The sequence below is a fragment of the Trichechus manatus genome, unplaced genomic scaffold (genome assembly GCF_000243295.1).
Source record: "Trichechus manatus latirostris isolate Lorelei unplaced genomic scaffold, TriManLat1.0 scaffold00075, whole genome shotgun sequence".
Taxonomy (NCBI): Eukaryota; Metazoa; Chordata; class Mammalia; order Sirenia; family Trichechidae; genus Trichechus; species Trichechus manatus.
In genome coordinates, this window is record NW_004444011.1 from 9,701,961 (window position 1) to 9,725,009 (window position 23,049).

A 23,049-nucleotide genomic window follows, 5' to 3' on the forward strand; every position below is an offset into this window, starting at 1 on the left:
AGGACCCATACCTCACACCATATACAAAAACTAATTCAAAATGGATCAAAGACCTAAATATAAAGCCAAAAACTATGAAGTTCATAGAAGAAAAAATAGGACCAATGCTACAGTCCATAATACACAGCATTAACAGGACACAAACTGTAACCATCAACCCACAACCCCAGAAGATAAGCTGGGTAATTAGTATCTTCTAAAAATCAAACACCTATGCTTTTCAAAAGACCTCACCAAAAGAGTAAAAAGAGAACCTACAAACTGGGAAAAAATTTTTGGACAGTAAAAGTCAGACAAAGGTCTAATCTCCATAATCTACAAGAAAATCCAACTCCTCTACAACATAAAGACAAAAAATCTTATTAAAAATGGGCAAAGGAAATGAATAGACACTTCACCAAAGAAGACATTCAAGCGGCCAACAGACACATAAGGAAATGCTCGCGATCACTAGCCATTAGAGAAATGCAAATTAAAACCACAATGAGATACCATCTCACCCTGATATTACTGGCACGAATCAAAAACACTAGAAATGACAAATGTTGGAGAGGCTGCAGGAAGATCGGGACTCTTATGCACTGCAAGCATTTTGGAAAATGATATGGCGCTTCCTTAGAAAGCTAGAAATAGAAATATGATATGATCCAGCAATCCCACTTCTAGGAATACATCCTAGAGAAATAAGAGTCGTCACTCGAATACACATATGCACCCCCATGTTCATCACAGCATTGTTCACAACAGCAAAAAGATGGAAACAACCTAGATGCCCATCAACAGATGAATGGATAAACAAACTATGGTACATACACACAATGGAGTACTACGCAACGATAAAGAACAATGATGAATCTGTGAAGTGTCTCATAACATGGATGAAACTGGAGGACATTATGCTGAGTAAAATAAGTCAATAACAAAAGGACAAATATTGTATGAAACCTCTTTTGTAAAAACATATGAACAAGTTTACACACAAAGAGTAACAATCTTTGTTGGTTACGAGGGATGGGAGGGGTGGGGGGGGATATACTAAATAGACAATAGATAAGTGGTATCTTTGGTGAAGGGTGAGACAGTACACAATATTGGGGAAACCAGCGCAACTTGTACAAGGAAAGGTCATGGACGCTCTATAGACACATTCAAATTCCCTGAGGGACTGAATTGCTGGGCAGAGGGCTATGGGGACCATCGTCTAGGGGAACATCTAGCTCAATTGGCATAATACAGTTGATGAAGACGATGTGCTACATTCTACCTTGGTGAGTAGCTGCTGGGTTCTTAAAAGCCTGTAAGCAGCCATCTAAAATATTCCACTGGTCTCACCCCTTCAGGAGCAAGGGAGAGTGAAGAGAACAGGATATAAGAAAAGATTAGTCCAAAGGACTAATGGAACCACAGCTACCAAGGCCTCCACCAGACTTGAGTCCAGTACAGCTAGATGGTGCCCAGCTACCACCACTGACTGCTGTGAGCGGGATCACAAAAGAGGGCTCTGGACAGAGCTGGAGAAGGATATAGAACAAAATTTTAACACACCAAAAAAGACCAGATTTACTGGCCTGAAAAAGACTGGAGAAACCCCAAGAGTATGGCCCCCAGCCACTCTTTTAGCTAGGTGGTGAAGTCACTTCCTAGCTTCACTGTTTAGCCAGGGATTGGACAGCCCCATAAAACAAAATGGGACTAAAGAGGCACAGCAGTCCATGGACAAGGACTAGAAGGCATAAGGGGACAGGAAAGCTGGTGATTGGGAACCCAAGGTTGAGTAAGGACAGTGCTGACATGTAGTGGGGTTGTTAACCATTGTCATAGGGCAACATGTGTACTGTTTAATGAGAAACTATTTTGTTCTGTAAACCTTCATCTAAAGTGAGAAAAGCAGCACAACTGGAAGAACGTAATCAATGTCACAGAACTGTGCATGTAGAAATTTTTGAAACGGTGTATCTTTGGCTATGTATATTTTCACCCAAAAAAAAAAAAAACAGAGGTTGAGAAGGGAGAGGGTTGACATGTTGTGGAGTTGTTAAACCAATGTCATAAAACAATATGTATACTGACTGTTTAATGAGAAACCATTTGTTCTGTAAACCTTCACCTAAAGTATAATTTTAAAAAAAAACAATTTTTTTTTTCTCCTTCACACTACATATCCTAAACAAGTTGGCTGAAGGGCTTTCCTTTACAAACTCAACGGCAAGGCAGATGTAGATACACAATCTGGAATACGAGGCCTCCCTTACCATAGCAGGGGAGGGGAGAGCTGGAGTTTGCACACAAACTTTTCAGTGCTTTCACCTGGAAGTTAAACATGCTATTTCCTCACAGACCATTGCCCTGATTGTTGTCACAATGATCCAATTAACATAAAAGTTGTGGGAGACATGGGTGAGACAGTGGATGTTTTGCAAACAGTAATATCTCTACCATAGATGGTGATGATTGAAAAAAATTTGTAGTATTTATTTATCTATCAATGTCATCAATATCACCATTTTTCCCTTTTGACGAAGAACCAGAATTTTTGAATCAATAAAAATCAATTAACTTTGTTGTTGTTGTTAGATGCAGTCAAATCAGTTCCAACTTATAGCAACCCTATGTACAACAGAGCAAATCACTGCCTGGTCCTGCACCATTCTCACAATTGTTGCTATGCTTGAGCCTATCCTTGCGGCCACTGTGCAATTCATCTTGTTGAGCATCTTCCTCTCTCTCGCTGACCCTCTAGTTTACCAAGCATGATGTCCTTCTCAAGGAACTGGTCCCTCTAGATAAGATGTCCAAAGTATGTGAAACAAAGTCTTGCCATCCTTGCTTCTAAGGAGCCTTCTGGGTGTACTTCTTTCAAGACAGATTTGTTCATACTTCTGGAAGTCCATGGTATAGTCAATATTCTTTGCCAATACCATAATTCAAAGGTGTCAATTCTTCTTCAGTCTTCCTTATTCATTGTCCAGCTTTCACATGCACATAAGGTGATTAAAAGCACCATGGCTTTGGTGAGGCACACCTTCGTCCTCAAAGTGACATCTTTGCTTTTTAACGCTTTAAAGAGGTCTTTTGCATCAGATTTGCCAAATTCAATACATCATTTGACTTCTTCACTGCTGCTTCTATGGGGGTTGATTGTGGATCCAAAGAAAATGAAATCCTTGACAACTTCAATATTTTCTTCAATTATCATGATGTTGCTTATTGGGTCAGTTAAGACAGAGGTTCCTAGGCTGCCAAAAATTCCACTACCTCAAGCAGCTTGCTTGGCATGCCCCATAGCTTTACATTAGAATCCTGGTTCCTTGGCTTGGCATGTCCCTTAACTTTACATTAGAATCCTGGTTCCCCTCCCCTTAACTGCTGTCCTAAAACTAGAGGAAATTGGTGGGTGGAAAGTGGTTTAGGAGCCATGATGACATTCAGGATAACCTTTTAGCTAATTAAATACCTCGTGCATAGTAACCTCCTCGCCTCTGGTGCAGTTTGACTGCCATTTTCTGAACATGCATGCATGAAGTTATACATGAACACCACTGCAACTGCGTAGTATGATTAAGAATGTTGCTGATGTAACTTCTATGAGCTTCCTACTTGTAAACTCCTTAAAGGTAACTTTTCCCTTTGCCCTTGTTGAGCAGTCTTGGCAGCAGCAGCCCTGACTGCCCCTTTCCTTGGCAATGAAATAAAGGCAACTTTCTACTCTCCCACCTTAGTCTCTCATTTATTTGCTGAGATGAGTCACGCCAAGCAGAACTTGGGGTTTCCACCCAGTAACACAGTTGTGAGGAATTTTTTTTTTTAAATGTTGAGGTATAATCTTCAACATGAACTGTAGTCTTTGATCTTCATCAGTAAGTGCTTCAAGTCCTCTTCACTTTCACCAAGCAAGGTTATGTTGTCTGCATATCACAGGTTGTTAATGAATCTTCTTCCAATACTGATGTCCCATTCTTCTTCATATAGTCCAGCTTCTCAGATTATTTGCTCAGTATACAGATTGAATAAGTATGGTGAAAGGATATAACCCTGACGCATAGCTTTCCTGATTTTAAAACACACAGTATCCCCTTGTTCTATTTGAATGACTGCCTCTTTGTCTATGTACAGGTTCTGCATGAGAACAATAAAGTGTTCTGGAATTCCCATTCTTCGCAATATTATCCATAATTTGTTATGGTCCACACCGTGGAATGCCTCTGCATAGTCAATAAAACATAGGCAGTTACCTTTATTTAACCGAAAAGTCAAAATTACTAATTTTGTATCAATATATTGTTTTATTTAGGAGCCCTGGTAGTGCAAGTTGTTTCCGATCATCTGATAACCTAAAAGTTGGCGATTAGAGCCCATCCAGTGGTTGTGCAGAAGAAGAGATTTGGCAATCTGCTTCTGTAAAAGATTATAGCCAAGAAAACCCTATGGAGCAGTTCCACTCTGTAACACAGGGTTGCCATGATTTGGGGGCTGACTCAATAGCAGCTAACTACAACAACAACAAATGGTTTTATTTAGTAAGATATACATTTATATATGGACATACTATTGATATTGAATGTAAATTGTTAGAGGAAATATAATCAGAATATATATTAGCTATAACAAAATATTTTTAAACAAGACCTTGATACTTTTTTAATCAATTAAAGACATTTTCAGAAATATAAAATATTTACTTCAAATAAAACTATTCTTTCACTTGAGAAACACTTGGCATTTCACCCAACTATTAGGTAAAATTTAATTTGAAGGACCAGGTTTAATCTGTATATGTATATATTGATTCTGACATAAACAGTGTATTTAACAAGAAACAACAGATTATTTCTTGGCAGAAAATGTTAGCCCTAGGTACAAAAGGTACACTGTAGTTCAGAAGGAAGCCTGGAATAAAAATAGTCATATACACATATATACAGAAAGAAACTGGTCTGTGTTAGATCTAGTTCACATTTTCTAGTACTTGTAGATGTGTAGGATACAGAACTTGGTTTGGCCTTAGTCTCTGGTTCCTAATAATAGCCCTTGGAATTCCCAGCAATCAAGGTGCCTTCGTTTTCTAAATCAGCCAGCCAACTCTTAAATGTAGAGGAGTAGAAGCTGTCTACACAGGCCCCACCCTGGTAGCAAACCTCAGGAAAGGAGGAGGGTCGGATGCAGTCCATCACGCATATTCATTCCTGGGGTCAATCCTAACTATGCGGTAAGGTCCCAGTCATGCATATTCATTGAGGCCCCAGTGACTAAGATACTTTCACCTTGGAGCTTCCTCTTTGAGACTTCCTGGATTGGTGAGACCATCCCTGTACAGGACAGGGTGTGGCATGTCCCCGGGAACAATGGAAGCCTTGTACCTGGAACTCTCCTAGAACTTGCCAGATGTATCCTTTCTGGTTATAATAATAAATGGGGAACTGTTAAGTATAGGTAGTCTCCATGAGTTCTGTGAGTCATTCTAGCAAATTATCCAACGCACCCTGGGCCAGTGAAAGCCAGCAAAGAGGCTGGCGTTTGCCTATTTGGCAAGGGCTGGAAGGACAGAATATTATTAATACAGTAGATAAGGCTTATTTTATTTTTCCTCCCTCCTTTTATTGTAAAAAAACTTCTGAATCACAAAATAAAGTCTGTAACAATGAGGATTGATTAAATATTTAAAATTTTAAAAACAAGCTTTACAATGTTGTAAAATATATCAGCTAGTATTTTTAAAACACTACTTTTATGAACATTAATGGTTGATATATCTATCATTGTTTTTCTTCAAGAACATTTGGAATCATTGACAAACTAGATTTCGCAGGTGCTGTGCAACTGTATTTCCCCCAAGGGATTTGTCATGATGTTAGCAGCTTTCTATGATGGTATGGCTAAATAATGGCTGAGGTTCTCTGCCATTAAGCAGCAGTAAGGATATCTTCCTGGTTGGAATATTTTGTAAATTTTGACAGGTACTTAATCTCTGTGAATCTCAATTTTCTCAAGTTGTTGTGAGGATTACGTTAAATATAATGATAATGATGATCATATCTAACATTTATTGAATAGTTACCATGAAAAGTTACTATTCTATGCTTGTATATTAACTTGTTAAATTCTCACAACGACCCTATGTGGCAGTTTCTATTTTTAGTGCCATGAAGAGCCTAAGGGATGGAGATGATAAATCCTTGTTCAAAGTCACACAGCAAGCATATGGCAGAACCAGGATTTAAACCTAGAAGTCTGACTCCAGAGCCTGCATGCTTAACTCCTGGGCTGTGCGAAGATCCCTAGTACATCTCTGGTGGCAAAACTCTGCACGGCGATGCCCATAGCTATCTCTTTGCCCTTATTTTCTTCTGCTCCAGCCACATAGCCCTATTGGTGTTCCCCAACACTGAAATATGCTCCCATTTTACTAAATCTGCCTCACTGTTCCCTTGGCCTGGATTGTTCTGCCCCAAGATGTTTGTCGGTTGCTATGTCATTTCATTTAAGCCTTTGTTCAATTGTAACCTCACTAAGACTGTTTCTGACCAGGCTAATTAGGGTAATAATTCTCCATCAGTCTCTCTCTATATCATTCACAGTGCCTATCAATGTCTTAGTTATCTAGTGCTGCTTTAACAGAAATACCTCAAGTGGATGGCTTTAACAAAGAGTTTATTTCCTTGCAGTAAAGTAGGCTAAAAGTCCAAATTCAGGGTGTCAGCTCCGGGAAGGCTTTCTTTCTCTGTCGGCCTTCTCATCAATCTTCCCCTGGACTAGGGGCTTCTCTGCGCAGGAACCCCGGGTCCAAAGGATGCACTCTGCTCCCAGCACTGCTTTCTTGGTGGTTTGAGGTCCCCCAGTCTCTGCTTGCTTCCCTTTCATCTCTTGTAAGATAAAAGGTGGTGCAGGCCACATTCCAGGGAAACTGTCTTTACATTGGATCAGAGATGTGACCTTAGTAAGTGTGTTAGAATCCCACCCTAATCCTCTTTAACAGAAAATTAGAATCACAAAATGGAGGACAACCACACAGTACTGGGAATCATGGCCCAGCCAAATTGATACACACATTTTGGGGGGGACATAATTCAATCCATGACACCGTTATTAGGTGCTGTCGAGTCATTTAAACTCATAGAGACCCATATGACAGAGTTGAACTGGCCCAGAGAGTTTTCTAGGCTGTAATCTGTACGGTAGCAGATCGCCAGGTCTTTCTCCCATGGAGATGCTGGGTGGTTTCCTTTTGGTTAGCAACAGAGCACTTAACCATTGTGCCACCAGGATTCCTTGCACCTATTATACGTGATATAATATTACATATTGCTTTGTTTATTTATTATCTGAATCTACCAGAAAGTAGAATTGCTCTGTTCTGAATTTTCACTCTTACATAGCATGATTTGGATTCATGGTCTCTATTAGTCTGTCTAGAGCCCTGATAGCATAGCGGTTAAGCGTTCAGCTGCTAACTGAAACATTGGCAGTTGGAAACCACCAGCCACTCTGTGGGAGAAAGATGTGGCAGTCTGCTTCTCTAAAGATTACAGCCTTGGAAACCCTATGCGGCAGGTCTACTCTGTCCTATAGGGTCATTACGAGTCAGAATCATCTCAATGGCAATGAGTATTAGTCTATCCATCTTGTCCATCAATTCATCTATCCATCCACCCATCCGATTTCCATCCATTTATCCACCCTCACATATTATCTAGGAGACTGTGGTGGTTGAGTGGTAGAATTCTTGTCTTCCTTGCGGGAGACCCAGTTTCAATTCCTGGTTTATGCACTTTATGTGCAGCCACCACCTGTCTGTCAGTGGAGGCTTGCATATTGCTATGACGCTGAACAGGTGTCAGCAGAGCTTCTAGACTAAGACGGGCCAGGAAGAAAGACCTGGCGATGTATTTCTGAAAGTCACCAATGAAAACCTTAGGGATCACAACTGTCCATAGTGCAGCCAATCACAGGAATGGTGCAGGGCTGGGCAGTGTTTCCTTCCATTGTGCGCAGTGTCACCATTGTGCATGGGGTTGCCATGGGTTGGGGACATACTCAATGGCAGCTAACAACAACAACAATAACAATAACAATAACAATAACAATTATGTAATGATTAGCTATTAAAAATGAAACTCATAATTATTTAATCACAATAAGGTGTTTATAATTTTATCTATCCAGAACCATATTCCTTTTATATATATATAATTTTTTTTTTGCTTTTCTGGCAACTTTTACTTTAAAACGACATTTTTAGGTTTGAATGCAACACTTGGAATATTCATATATTGAGCAGAAATATAACTTTTCATTTAAACTAAGTCAAGAAGTTGTTTTAAAGTCAAACTCTACAGGGTTCTGTTTATAAATTTACTTATTCATGAACTTTCTATAGAGCAATCACTGTTTTGTGATCTTCCAAGTTCAATTTGAATCCAGAGTAGTGCTGCACTGAAATCATTATCATCAAGGCACTATTTTCCACTCCAGATCAATTGCTGTTTAAAGGATACTGAGGAGTCATACATACCGTTTTTAAGAGAAAAAATGGAAGGTGTGAAAGTGGTTATAATAAAAAAGAAAGTCTTTTCAGGTTATCTGTGAAGACAATGTACTAGACATCTAAAATTATAATAGTGCTGGCTTCTCTTATTTTGTTGTTGCTTTTAGGTGTTGTCGAGTCAGTTTCGACTCACAGCGACCCTATGCACAACAGAACTAAACACTGCCCAGTCCTGTGCCATCTGCACAATCATTGCTATATTTGAGCCCATTGTTGCAGCCACTGTGTCAATCCATCTCATTGAGTCTTCCTCTTTTTTTCTGACCCTCTGCTTTACCAAGCATCTTTGCTTTTTAACACTTTAAAGAGATCTTTTGCAGCAGACTTGCCCAATGCAACGCATCATTTGATTTCTTGACTGCTGTTTCACTGGGCATTTACCGTGGATCCAGGTAAAATGAAATCCTTGACAGGCTCAATCTTTTCTCCGTTTATCATGTTGCTTTTGTTCCAGTTGTGAGGATTTTTGTTTTCTTTATATTGAGGTGTAATCCATACTGAAGGCTATGGTCTTTGATCTTCATCAGTAAGTGCTTCAAGTCCTCTTCACTTTCAGCAAGCAAGGTTGTGTCATCTGCATATCACCGGTTGTTAATGAATCTTCCTCCAATTCTTACCCCACGTTCTTCTTCACATAGTCAAGCTTCTCGGATTATTTGCACAGCATATAGATTAAGTAAATCTCACTGCTCTCTTATTTTAGTCCCAAGGTTTCAGAAAAGCCAAACATTGTCTAACGTACACATTTCAGTCCTGCTCAAGGGGGTGTGCACAGTACATTGCATAGATTTCCACAGCCCAGACAATCGATAAATGTTTGCTGAACATGTGAAATGAAGGAAAAGAACTGAATTAAACCTGAAATGTTGACTTAAAAAGTGTTGTGCTTAAAGTAATGAAAAACCTTTTGCTATTGTTCACCTATACTTTTTTGCCAACAGATATTCAGTCCTTACTATATTCCATGCATTGTTCAAAGCACCTTGTATAAAGTAGATTTTATAAAATTTATAAAATTAAAGGTTTAATCCTCATTAAAAATTCTGTGAAGAGGAAGTATTATTATCACTTTCTCTTCTTACAGAAGAGAAAAATGAGACAAAGGAAAAGAAATTAGCTTGCGTACAACCACGCTGCAGATAGAATGTGAATAAGTTAGGATTTAAATACAGTGTCTTGCTCCAGAGCTGGGCTGTTAACAACTGACATAGATGCCCCTTAGTTTTAATAGTAAGCTTAATAATTATCCACTGAATGATATACTTAAATAAATAATATTCTGATTGGAACTCAAATAACCATTTAGTCCTGGCACTTTTATAATTATAATGATGTAATATTCCTTTCCTATTTGTATGAATTATCTTCTTAAGCATGCAAGAAAGTTATTACTGTTCCTTCCCTGTTCTGTGGGATGGTTGTTACATTTTATCAGATTTTCTCACAAACCATTTTTGAATCAATATTTGAATAAAAAAGAAAAATATCAAATTCTAAAACTGTCACTTATTTTTCTATGAATATGTTAGCTTAATTCCTTATTAACTTATCCAAAAATAATCTTCTTTTAGTGTGTTTCTGGACAGACCAAAAACTATGCCATTATTTTGCTTTATTTTTCTTTTTTAGAAAAATATAATACATTTGATAGTAATTTGAAGATAATACCATAATGTACTCAGAATGCAAAAAATAAAATAAAATAAAACTCTAGCTTTATGTTTGCCATTTACTACACATAATACATTAAAATGAAATGGAAAGTGAAAAATAAACTATGAAGCTCAAATAGCTTTCTTATTTGCAGGTAAAGTAGATTTCTCTCTATATGCACACACACACGTGCATATATATGTGTATAATATATATAATTTTTATCTTCTACCTTTCCTCGCTTTCACTTTCGATCAATTTTAAAGTTTTTTTTCACAGTGATTCTGAAATTTTTTTTAAGGCATAGATCCCAGAGTTAAGTCAGGGAATCAGAGAAAAATCTAAGAGATTGTCTATTCTAATCTTGTTATTTACAAATGAGAAAACTGAGGCTCTAAAATGATATGATCAAAATTATATAATTAGCATCAAACCTTGAAGAGAGTCTATATAAATATTTAAAACAAATAAGGTGGTCTACATTTTGAGTTCTGTGGCTCTATTCTCTTCCATCAATTTGTTCTGGATCTTCTCTTTCCTTCAATTGTCCCTATCCTATTCAACTTCGATTCTACTCCCAGCAGTGTTTTGTTTGTTTCTTTGTCTTTTTTTAAACGTGGTATCCTGTCAGGGAAGGGAATTCTGGTGGGTAAGTTATGATAATCAGAGTCTAGACTACTCCAGTACCTCAAATCTTATCACAGACCTCTTGGACTCATGTTGTCTTAAAGTGGGTAAAACTTCTCTCAGTTTTAGCTGCCATTCTCAAACCCCCTAAACTGCGCTTTTCATTAAATATGCTTTATGACTAAACCATGCTCTACAGAGGAATTAAATATTGATTTAATATTTAAAAATTAATATAAATTCACTACATTAACAAGATAAAGAAGCATAAAAAAGTGATCATCTATTTATGCTTTTTAAAAATTCAGCAAATTAGGAATAAAAGGTAACTTCCTAAATTAATTTTTTAACCTAAAAAACACAGTTAATTATGAGTTTTTTAAACTTTATCCTGTGAGAGTGGGAATGAATGAAGAATGCCTGCCATCACTTCTAATCAATATCTCACTGGTTTTTCTAGCTAGTGCAATACATCAAGAAAAAAATTACAGGTATAAGAATTAGAAAGATTTTTATTCACAGACTGTACCTTTGTGATTAGAAAAATATCCAAAGAATGTACAATAAACTAATAGCGTTGTTAAGTGAATTTATCAAGGTCACTGGATACAAATTTAATATACAAAAATGAATTACATATTTATAAAAGCCACACCCAATTAGAAAAAAAAATTTAAAGATACTATTTACAATAGCTTCTATGACAAATAAATACCTAAAATATATTTTAAAATGTAAGTTACTTCTAAGCAGGGATTTATAAAACATTATTAAATCTATATTATATAGTTAGGTAAATGGAAGGATATACCATATTCATGGACTGGAAGACTCAGTATTGTTGAGATGCCAATTCTCCCAAAATTGTCCTGTAGATTCAATAGAGTCCTAATCAATGCCATGGAAGTTTATTATTTTGTGAAAATGGACCAACTGATTCCACAGTTAACATGAGAATACAAAAAGCAAGACATAACCAAGATAATACTGAAGATGAACAAAATGGTGGGATTACTCATTCTGTTAAACATCAAAACATATTATAAAGCTATGTTTCTGCTGTTGTTGTGTGCCATTGAGTCAATTCTGAGTCATAATGATCCTATATGACAGAGTAGAACTGCCCCATAGGGTTTCCTATGCTGTAATCGTAACAGGAGCAGATTGCCAGGTCTTGTCTCCTGCACAGCGGCTGGTGGGTTCAAACCACTGACCTTTTCATTAGCAGCTATTCACTCAACCATTGTGCCACCAGGCATTACAAAATGCAGTATTCGTGCAAGTGTAGTCAAAGAGACTAACAAAACAGTATCCATCAACAATGCACATATGGAAAATTGCTTTATGACAAACCTGCCACTACAGGATAGTGTTAAAGATAGTCTTTTCAGTAAGTGGTGCTGGTTCAACTGAATATCCACATAAAAAATTAAAATTGATCCATATTTTTTTACACATAAAAAAGTAATTCCCAGGCCATTGTAGATTAATTGTGAAAGGCAACAGCAGAATATCTTTATTATATTGTGATAAGCAGTGCTTTTTCTTTTTAAATAAGAAAAAAGCACTAACATTAAAGATGAAAATTGATATATGAAACTTCATTGAAATTAAGAATATTTGTTCATCTAAAGACACTATTTATAGAATGAAAAAGCAAGCCACCACAGACAGGAAAAGATACTTGAAATAAATATAACTTGCAAAGGGCATGTACCATAACACATGAATTATCCCTACAGATCTCAATAAGAAAAAGAATCAACCCAATTGGAACAAATGAGCACTTGAGCAGGAACTAAATAAAGATTCTGTCAAATAGCCAATAAAACTGTGAAAACAATCTCTAATTTTATTAGTTATCAAGGAAATGCAAATTAAAACCACAGTAAGATACTACTTCACACTAACTGGAAAGGTTAAAATTGAATATACTCATATACCAAAAACTGGCAAAAGAGTAGCTTTTGGGAGGTAAAATGATCCAGCCACTTTGAAAAACTGGCTATGTGTACTGAATGTGAACATATACATATCCAATGAGCCAGCAGCTATTAATAAGATTAAAATTGTTAGTAATAAACAACAAAGGTGTTAACACATGCAGGAAAAGGTATACAGGAGAGTATTTATAGCAGTGTTATCATACTAGTAAAAACTAGAAACTGCCCAAAAGTCAATACAATGGGTAACAATGGTATTTCCATTCAGTAAAACACTATACTGCAGTGTAAATGAATAAATTATTGCTATATGAAACAACATAAATGTCTTACAAATATAAAGTTTAAATATATTCAAAACTAATCTGTAGTCTTACAAATGAAGACAGTGGCTCCTTTTAAGGATCAAGGAGTTAGCTGTTATTGGGAAAGGCCAGGAGGGGTATTTCATGATTCTGGCTATTTTCCTAACAGTAAAGAATAAAAATAAAAATTATAATAAAAAATTTCTTTTCTTCCCAGCACCAATATCATAGCCTCCATGACATTTATAAATATTTGAAATTAACACTTTAATCATCTACTGTATTTTTACACAAATAATGGGCCTTCTACGTTCGCCAGTTACGCCCTCCCCCCACAGGGTATTTTCGTAAGCGCGCTATGCTAATTTTCTACGGCAACATGTAAAAAAAATTATCACAGCGGCACTTAGGAAAATACCTCAAGGAGGTTGGAGGGCATGGCTGGAGAAGAAACATGAAAGACATGTTATTCGTGTAAAAATATGGTATACCTCTGTTTAATATTTCGTTTTCTTAAATCACATACTATTATCTATTAGTTGCTTAATATAGATTCAATAAGAAAATGTTGATTGAGAATCTCAATAACATCAAATAGAAGCAAATCTTAGAATACCAAAAGAAAGATTTTGATATAATTCTGATATAAAATTATTGGTGGAAAATATGGTTTTAAAGTTAATATTGTGTCTGTTTTATATATAGTTGACTTGAAATGGTGTGATATTGATATTTTAAATTAGTGAAAGAGTTTTGTTTGGTTAATACCAATTTACTTTTCATTCAATAGAAATATAAACTTTTTTTTGTGTAAAACATCGTATGAGGCGTTTCATGACATGAACATTAACCATCTATAAATCAGCTTGATTTAGGGGAAGGGAAATATATTCATCTACTAGGTCTTCCATAAAAAGTAGTATTTGGTTATGGAATACATTTAGTTGTTGATTTCTTATAAGAAACAAAATCCAGAAACCATCTAACATTTGGTGAAATGCAGATATCATTCTGTATAAAGAAGCTTTGAAGAGATCATCTTTGTAAAGAGAAACTGGAATGTTTTCTGAAAATAACAATTTTTTTCTAGATCTTATTTACATCCTATATTCATGTGTGGGCTATAATGTCATTCTCAAGAGATCTGAAAGAAAGTAGAAAACTTTAGGATGTCTCAAATTATCAATTATCATTCAAAATGAAGGCAGAATGTAACAGAGAAATAAACACTGAGAAAAATTTTGTCTTCATCTCAAACAGGGAGCAGCATCAATTCCATGATAAATTTTATGATGAAGTTTTTGCATATGATTTGAAGTTGGTTACCTAACTCAGAGTAAGGAAGCACTATTTGAGAACATGACATAGTTAATAATAACAATGAAAGTATAAAAAAAAAATCATAGTTAAATACATTGACATGTGGCCAAACTTCTAAACACTTAACATATATTAAAACATTTAATATTCACAGAAACCTATGATGGTAGTATTATTATTATCATCCCCATTTTATAGATGAAGAAAATGAGGCACAGTGAAATGAAGAAACTTATTGCAGCTAGTCAGTGGCATAGCCAAATGCAAACCCAGTTAAGTTTGGCTAAAGACGCTATTCTTAACCACGACACTATGCCAAAGGAAAAAAAACAAACCTGTTGCTGTAGAGTCGATTTTGTCTAACACCATTCTCTTCTACTAAACTGTCAGTAGGAGGAAACAACTGAGGATAACTAATACTCTAAGTACCTTCTCATTACCCGTATTGTACAACATCGATATTTTGTTGGCCTCTAATTCAAAACTAAGGGGATAAAAAAGCATTGTTCTATAGTTTCATACAAATTCTTTCAAGGATTTTCCCATAATGCCTTTGTTATACTCCACTAAAACTTTCTATCTTGACTAAAAATAATTTGAAACTCTTTGCTATTTATAGCAGGCTGGACTATTAAAAAACAATGGCTACCTTTTCCTAAAATATGTTCTATATACAATTGACCATATTCAACTGCAACTGATCACATAATGCCTCTTTTATTTGATGACATAGAAAGAATTGTAGAAGCAAAAAGAGTTTGTCACTAAATTTAAGATATTAAAGTATTACTCAGTAAGTTGAGTGTTGGATTGAGTTGAACAAAATTAATTATTGTCATAGTTATCTAGTGCTGCTATAACAGAAATACCACAAGTGGATGGTTTTAACAAAGAGAAGTTTATTTCCTTAGAGTAAAGTAGGCTAAAACTCCAAATTCAGGGTAACAGCTGCTGAGGAAGGCTTTCTGTCTCTCGGCCTTCTCATCAGTGTTCCCCCAGACTAGGAGCTTCTCAGTGCAGGGACCCTGGTCCAAAGGACACGCTCTGCTCCCGGCACTGCTTTCTTGACGGTATGAGGCCCCCCGTCTCTCTGCTCACTTCTGTCTTTTGTATCTCAAGAGATTGCCTTGGGACACAATCCAGTCTTGTAGATTGAGTCCTGCCTTACTAACACAACTGCCAGCTATCCTCCGTCATTAACATCATAGAGGCAGGATTGACAACACATAGGAAAATCACACAGTACCAGGAATAAAGGCCCAGCCAAACTGACACACACATTTTTGGGGGACATAATTCAATCCATGACAGTTATGATCCTGTTAATTTTCACAGGACTTTAAGATAAGAAGGAGAAGAAATAGTGCAAAGTTCAACATGAAACCTGGCAAAGCTGGAATAAATAACTCTCAGTTCCTGTCTGTCCTGAATCAACCCATCTATAAATCACTCTGCTTCCCTAGAGAGGAAAATAATTCCTCTCATTTAATAAAAGCTTCTTTCCCTCTAAGACCTTTGTGAAATTGTTCAAGAGTTTTTCCTTTAAAAATTGCCAGGATCATTTCTAGATTGAGTTACTAACCATAAGAGAAATTTAGTATATTACTAGAAAAATTACCAGAAAAGGGTTTAAAAACCACATTCTCACTTCTAACATTCTTTACTCATGGCTGTATGTTCAGAACTCTATTTTCGTTTTCCAAAGCACTTTCTCCCAAACACTCCAAGGACAAATCTTGTTTCCTACTTGACATAGCTATGTGCTCCCTAGATCATCTGGGGCACACAAATTCTGACTTTATGTAACATATATAAAGTAGTTGAGTATATATAAGGTGGCTGAGTAGAAGCCACCTTTTCTGGAGAAATAGGGGAAGAGTCAAACTCTAAAGGATTTACTTCTAAGCAGAATCCTTTGAAGTAGCTCTACTCTTAAAAACAATAGGAAACATTTCCAAAACTGAAGTCACATTTTTGAACTGCTTCAGTGAAATGATATTTTAATATGAGAATGACAGTAAATTTAAAGAGCATTCAGGTTTAGCTCTTCAGTCCCAGAAGCTTTCTGCCAAAAGAATCAGTGTAGAAAACCACAGAGCATATATACTTCATTGGCAATATATACCACACAGTACTATTTTGAAAATCAAATGGAATAATTCCTCTGAAAACTTTGCAGACTGAAAAATTATACAAATGGATTTAAAATTATGTTTTTCATTATTCTAGGTAGCTTTGTAAAGAAAATCTAAGTGTAGTTATACTTTATATTTAGAAGTATAAGTGGTAGCACATTTTTTTAAGTTACTGTTCACTTGCTAGAATAGCGTTTTAAATCCCCTAAGCATAGCTCTCAATTCAAAGTCTGCTTGAATTATACCTGGTTGAATTTATTTCTAATATATCCACTGGCAGCTTTTTATCTCCTTTTTACTGCTTCATTTTAAATTAATTTTAATTGGATAAATGTATGCAAATATTAGGCTTACACTTCAAATTGTGTTGAAAATCAATCAAAAGGAGAAGACAGGTACATGTTTGAAAGGAGAGGTTATGGAAGGAAGAGAAGTTGCTTGTGCAACTGAAGAATAGAAAAGATACTACCTCTTAAAATGATGTGTAACTATAAGTTTGACAATTGTGACATTATCACTTTGACTTGATTTTTGTCTATGTACAAAACACATAGTGATAATTTTATAAATGTGTAACAAACATAAGGGCTGTACATTATAAATGTGTTTCCAAACTGAAAAGCTTTCCAGAAACTTACCAGTCATGCAGTTTTTAAATTCAATGTCATCAATTGCAGCTCCTCCTCCCAGATCCCTCATTCTGATACCTTGAAATATGACTTCAAAATTCCTCAACTTTCCTAGCAGGATTATGGCCTTTTGCCAGTGATCTCTGGAGTTCTGGTCACTTTCTTGCCATACTTTTGATAGTCCTTTCTCTGTCTGAAAGTAAAGAAGTTTGCTTTAGGGAAATAAACACGAAAAAACAAAACAAAACAAAAAACATCTAGAACAGAAGCATTTGACCAGTGAAACTTGAAAAAAAAAATTTTACCTCGATAATATTCATGATACAGTTTCCCCTACCAACACAAGGGCTATTAATCTTCTACAGTGTTTCCCAAAATCAATATTAGCAGACAAAAATAAACTTGGTATTTTCAGAGAGTCCATTATTAGAGTGTCCTTCTCAGTTAAATCCTGTCCTTTTGTGTACATAAAATTCTTGATATTTGATGGAATCAAAGCAGAAGCCCTGGGTTTATACCTCTGGGTACCTCCCATCTTCTGTTCATATTCTTTAGTTATTTAGATTGCACCTTCCTGCAAAAAGCTGAAATTACTTACAAAAGGAGAAGAGAGATGAAAAGGAGGAATATGTGGGAGAAGTCACTAATTTCTGAAGGATAAAGGAATTGTAATGTGAATTGAGCACAGAGGGAAAGTGATAAATACTTTGTAAAATTAGTCAGATCTCAAAATTCTATTAGGATATGGATATAAGCATCAACTATAACTGTTTCTACACCAAATTCTTCAGTTAGAAACATAAAAAATCTCCAAAAAACTCATGGAAGTTATCTCTTCTGAATATCTATTTGGTTCTACAAGCAGTACAGTATTCTAGCACATAAACAGACCCAGTATAACATAACATGACATGACAAAAAACGTAACAGTAATGATCAAATACATACGATACTCACAGTAAAACAGAATGTAAGCCAGTTAAGCACAAGGACAAGGCTTAGATCATATACAATGTTGTTTGCTATTCTGGCCCTTGTTACTTTTAAGAGCTAGATACATTACGGAATCATGAGGATGGAATATATATATATGTGTGTGTGTTGTGTGTGTGTGTATACATATATACCTACATATATATACATATAGATATGTATGTATACATATATAGATATGTATGTATGTATATGTACAGGACAGAGTAGAACTGCCCCATAGGGTTTCCAAGGCTGTAAATCTTTAAGGAAGCAGACTGCCACATTTTTCTCCCGCGGAGGGGCTGGTGGCTTCAAACTGCCGATCTTTTGGTTAGCACCTGAGCACTTTAACCACTGTGCCACCAGGGCTCCTTAAACAGTACAATAAAAACCCGTTACATCAAGTCAATTCTGACTCATAGCAACCCTACAGGACAGAGTAGGACACCCCCAAAGGGTTCCAAGGAGCTGCTGGTGGATTTGAACTGCTGACCTCTTGGTTAGCAGCCATAGGTCGCTGTAGCTCTTAATGGCAATGCCACCAGGGCTCCAAACAGTACAACAGACAGGAATATTTTGTGAAATGGCGTTTGGGAAACCAGGCAAGATGTTCCTACAAATTTTGACATAAAGCTATGAAATAAATAAACAGATACTTTAAAGAATATGGTTAAGTAAGAAAAAGGAAATGTTTGAAGAGGGGAACCAAAGGGGTCACACATTCACATTTCCGTGCTTTTTTGGGAATGCATTATGTTAATAAATATGACTGGCACCTTGTTTTGCTGAAAGAGACATGAATGTTTGATCAAGTGGTTCTTTCTCTGTGCGGTTACAGAGAGAAAATGGAACTACCTATGAGTTCTTCTAAAATTAACTTTGCAAAACAACTAACAGTCTATAGTTAGATCTTTCAACATCCTTTCAAAACAACAGATTTTGACACCCAGAGATTCATGTAACTTCTGTGTAAAGGGGACGAGAAATTCACACCTCATTAATGGAATTTCTTATCTTTGTGTTTACTGGAGAACAGAGGTCCTTTTCAAGGTTAGTCTTTGACTCTCAGTGATGTCTTAGTGATTTGGAAACAAAGGGGTGGTTAGTTAAATTAAAGATTAAAGTAGAAGGGACTTTATCCAATACTTAGCAATATAATAGAAGTGGGTACTGATGAAAGTCTGACAATTTACAAACTTAATTCACTTTACTAATTTTTCCTATTAATCTGCCTCTGCAATTTATAGAACCACTCATTAGTAATACCAAGCCCCCAGAGAGTTTTCAATAAATATCATCAAAGGAGATTGTATATTCACTTCAGTCAATAAAATGTGAACCATATCTTAAGTCTTACAATTGCGTTTCTAATAAAAAAGAGATTTGGATACTGTATTCATTGACATTTTATGTGGTAGGAAAATAAAATGAGGGCTAATTCTCTTGAAAACCAACCATTGATCAACTTAATGGTGGAAATTGTAGAATCTCATTGTAATATATTTGCTATTGTTCCACTTTGATCCCATAATTATCAAAATTATTCATCTAACTGTGCAGTGGGGTTTGATTTATTTTTTACTTTATCCATCCAGTTATTCATTTATTCAGCAAACACTCAATGCTCACACGGTGTAAGATACTATGATAAACCCACTTCCATAGAGTTGATTCTGATGCATAGCCACCCTATAGGACAGAGTAAAATTTCCCCAAAGGGTTTCCAAAACCGTAAATCTTTACGGAAGCAGACTGCCACATCTTTCTTCCGCAAAGTGGCTGGGGAGTTCGACTATCGGCCTTTTTGGTTGGCAACCCAGCACTATAACCACTGTGCCACCAGGGCTCCTCAAATATTATAATAAACCAAAAAAACCAAACCCGTTGCCTTTGAGTCAATTCTGACTCTTAGTGACCCAATAGGACAGAGTAGAACTGCCCCATAGAGTTTGTAAGGAGCACCTGGTGAGTTTGAACTGCCAACCTTCTGGTTAGCAGTCGTAGCACTTAACCACTATGCCACCAGGGTTTCCAAATACTATGATAGATACCAGGAATAGTAACGTGAGAAGACATGGAAGCTATCCTGTGGAGGTAGCAGTCAAATATGATAGAAAGTCATCAAAAATAAATTACTATAAAATTACTGTGTGTGTGTGAGTGAGTATATATATATGTGTGTGTGTGTGTGTGTGTATGTGTATATATTTACTGTAAAATTACTATGTGTTGTTGTTGTAAGGTGCCAATGAGTCGGTTCTGACTCATAGCGACCCCATGTAAACCCCATGTAAAACAGAGCAAAACACTGTCTGGTCCTGCACCACCCTCACAATCGTTCTTATGCTTGAGCCCATTGTTGTAGCCACTGTGTCAATCCATCTCTTTGAGGGTCTTCTTGTTTTTCCCTGGCCCTCTACTTTACCTAGCATGATGTCGTTCTCCAGGAAATGATCCCTCCTGATAACATGTCCAAAGTTCTCACTTCTAAGGAGCATTCTGGTTGTACTTCTTCTAAGACAGATGTTCGTTCTTTTGGAAAAAAAAAAAAAAAAACCATTGCCATTGAGTCAATTCTGACTCATAGCAACCCTGTAGGACAGAGTAGAACTGCCCCATAGAGTCTCCAAGGAGCACCTGGTAGATTTGAACTGCCAACCTTTTAGTTAGCAGCCATAGCTCTTAACCACAACACCACCAAGGTTTCTTTAGGCAGTCCATGGCATATTCAATATTCTTCACCAACACCGCAATTCAAAGGCGTCAATTCTTCTTTGGTCTTCCTTATTCATCATCCAGCTTTCACATGCATATGAGGCAACTGAAAACACCCTGGCTTGGGTCAGACGCACCTTAGTCTTCAAGGTGACATCTTCACTTTTTAACACTCTAAAGAGGTCTTTTGTGACACATTTGCCCAGTGCAATGTGTCTTTTGATTTCTTGACTGCTGCTTCTATGGGTGTTGATTGTGGATCCAAGTAAAATGAAATCCTTGACAACTTCAATCTTTTCTCCGTTTATCATGATGTTGCTTATTGGTTAAGATGTAAGGATTTTTGTTTTCTTTATGTTGAGGTGTAATCCATACTGAAGCCTGTAGTCGTTGATCTTCCTCAGTAAGTGCTTCAAGACCTTTTCACATTCAGCAAGCAAGGTTTGTCATCTGCATAATGCAGCTTGTTAATGAGTCTTCCTCCAATCCTGATGCCCAGTTCTTCTTCATATAGTCCAGCTTCTTGGATTATTTGCTGAGCGTAGAGATTGAATAGGTATGGTAAAAGGATACAACTCTGACGCACACATTTCTTGACTTTTTTTAAACTTTTCTTCTATTTTTCCCAGACAAAAATTTATGCATACACTGTTACGTGACCCTAATTGCTCTTCTAATACTGTGAAAGCACACTCCTTCTTTCCACCCCTGATTCCCCATGTCCATTCAACCAGTTCCTAACCTGATCTGCCTTCCCATCTCACCTCCGGACAGAAGCTGACTGTTTAGTCTCTTGTATCTATTTGAACTAAGTGGCACTCTCCTCAGGAGTATCATTTTATGTCCCACAGTCCAGTCAAATCCCTGTATGAAGAGTTGGCCTCAAAAATTGTTTTAGTTCTGGGCTGATAGAAAATCCAGGGGCCATGCTTTCCAGTGCTCCTTCAGTCTCAGTCAGACCACTAAGTCTAGTCTTCTGACTAGAATTTGAGTTCTGCACCCCACCCTTCTACTGCTCCATCCAGGACTCTCTGTTGTGTTCCCTGTCAGGGCAGTCATTGGTGGTAGCTGGGCACCAGCTAGTTCTTCTGGTCTCAGGCTGATGAAGTCTCTGGTTTATGTGGCCCTTTCTGTCTCTTGGGCTAATACTTTCCTTACGTCTTTGGTGTTCTTCATTCTCCTTTACTCCAGGTGGTTGGGAACAATTGATGCACCTTAGATGGCCGCTTGCAAGCTTTTAAGACCCCAGATGCCACTCGTGAAAGTAGGATGCAGAACATTTTCTTAATAAGCTTTGCTATGCCAATTGACCTAGATGTCCCCTGAAAGCATGGTCCCCAGATCTCTACCCCTGCTACTCTGTCCCTCAAAGTGTTTGATTGTATTCAGGAAACTTCTTAGCTTTGGTTTAGTCCAGTTGTGCTGACTTCCCCTGAAGTGTGTGCAGTCCTTCCCTTCACCTAAGATAATTCTTATCTACTATCTAGTTACTAAATAACCCTCACTCTCCCTCCCCAGCCTCATAACCAACAAAGAATGTTTTCTTCTGTGTTTAAATCTTTTTTTGAGGTCTTCTAATAGTGGTCTTATACAACATTTGTCCTTCTGTAACTGACTAAATTCACTCAGCATAATGACCTCCAGATTCCTCCATGTTATGTTTCACTTCTTCATCATTTTTCTTTATTGTTGTGTAGTATTCTATTGTGTGGATATACCATAATTTGTTTATCCATTCTTCCGTTGATGGGCACCTAGATTGTTTCCATCTTTTTGCTATTGTGAACAGTGCTGCAATGAATATGGGTGTGCTTATATCTGTTCGTGTGACGGCTCTTATTTCTCTAGGATATATTCCAAGGAGCAGAATAGCTGGATCATATGGTATTTCTATTTCTAGCTTTTTAAGGAAGCATTAAATCGATTTCCAAAGTGGCTGTACCATTTTACATTCCCACCAACAGTGTATAAGTGTTCCAGTCTCTCCACAACCTCTCCAGCATTTATTATTTTGTGTTTTTTGGATTCATGCTAGCCTCGTTGGGGTGAGATGATATCTCACTGTACTTTTGATCTGCATTTCTCTAATGGCTAATGATTGTGAGCATTTCTTCATGTGTCTGTTAGCTGCCTGAATATCTTCTTTGGTGAAGTGCCTGTTCATATCTTTTGCCCATTTTTTAATTGGGTTATTTGTCTTTTTGT

General features: G+C 36.7%; 1 protein-coding gene across 1 annotated transcript in view; it reads right to left on the bottom strand.

Annotated features, from left to right (window-relative positions):
* MALRD1 (MAM and LDL receptor class A domain containing 1) overlaps positions 1–23,049 on the bottom strand; it is a 964,362-nt gene that overhangs the window by 331,103 nt on the left and 610,210 nt on the right. Inside the window, 1 exon segment of the mRNA XM_012556720.1 lies at positions 17,164–17,347. Coding sequence (XP_012412174.1) covers positions 17,164–17,347 — 184 coding nt within the window.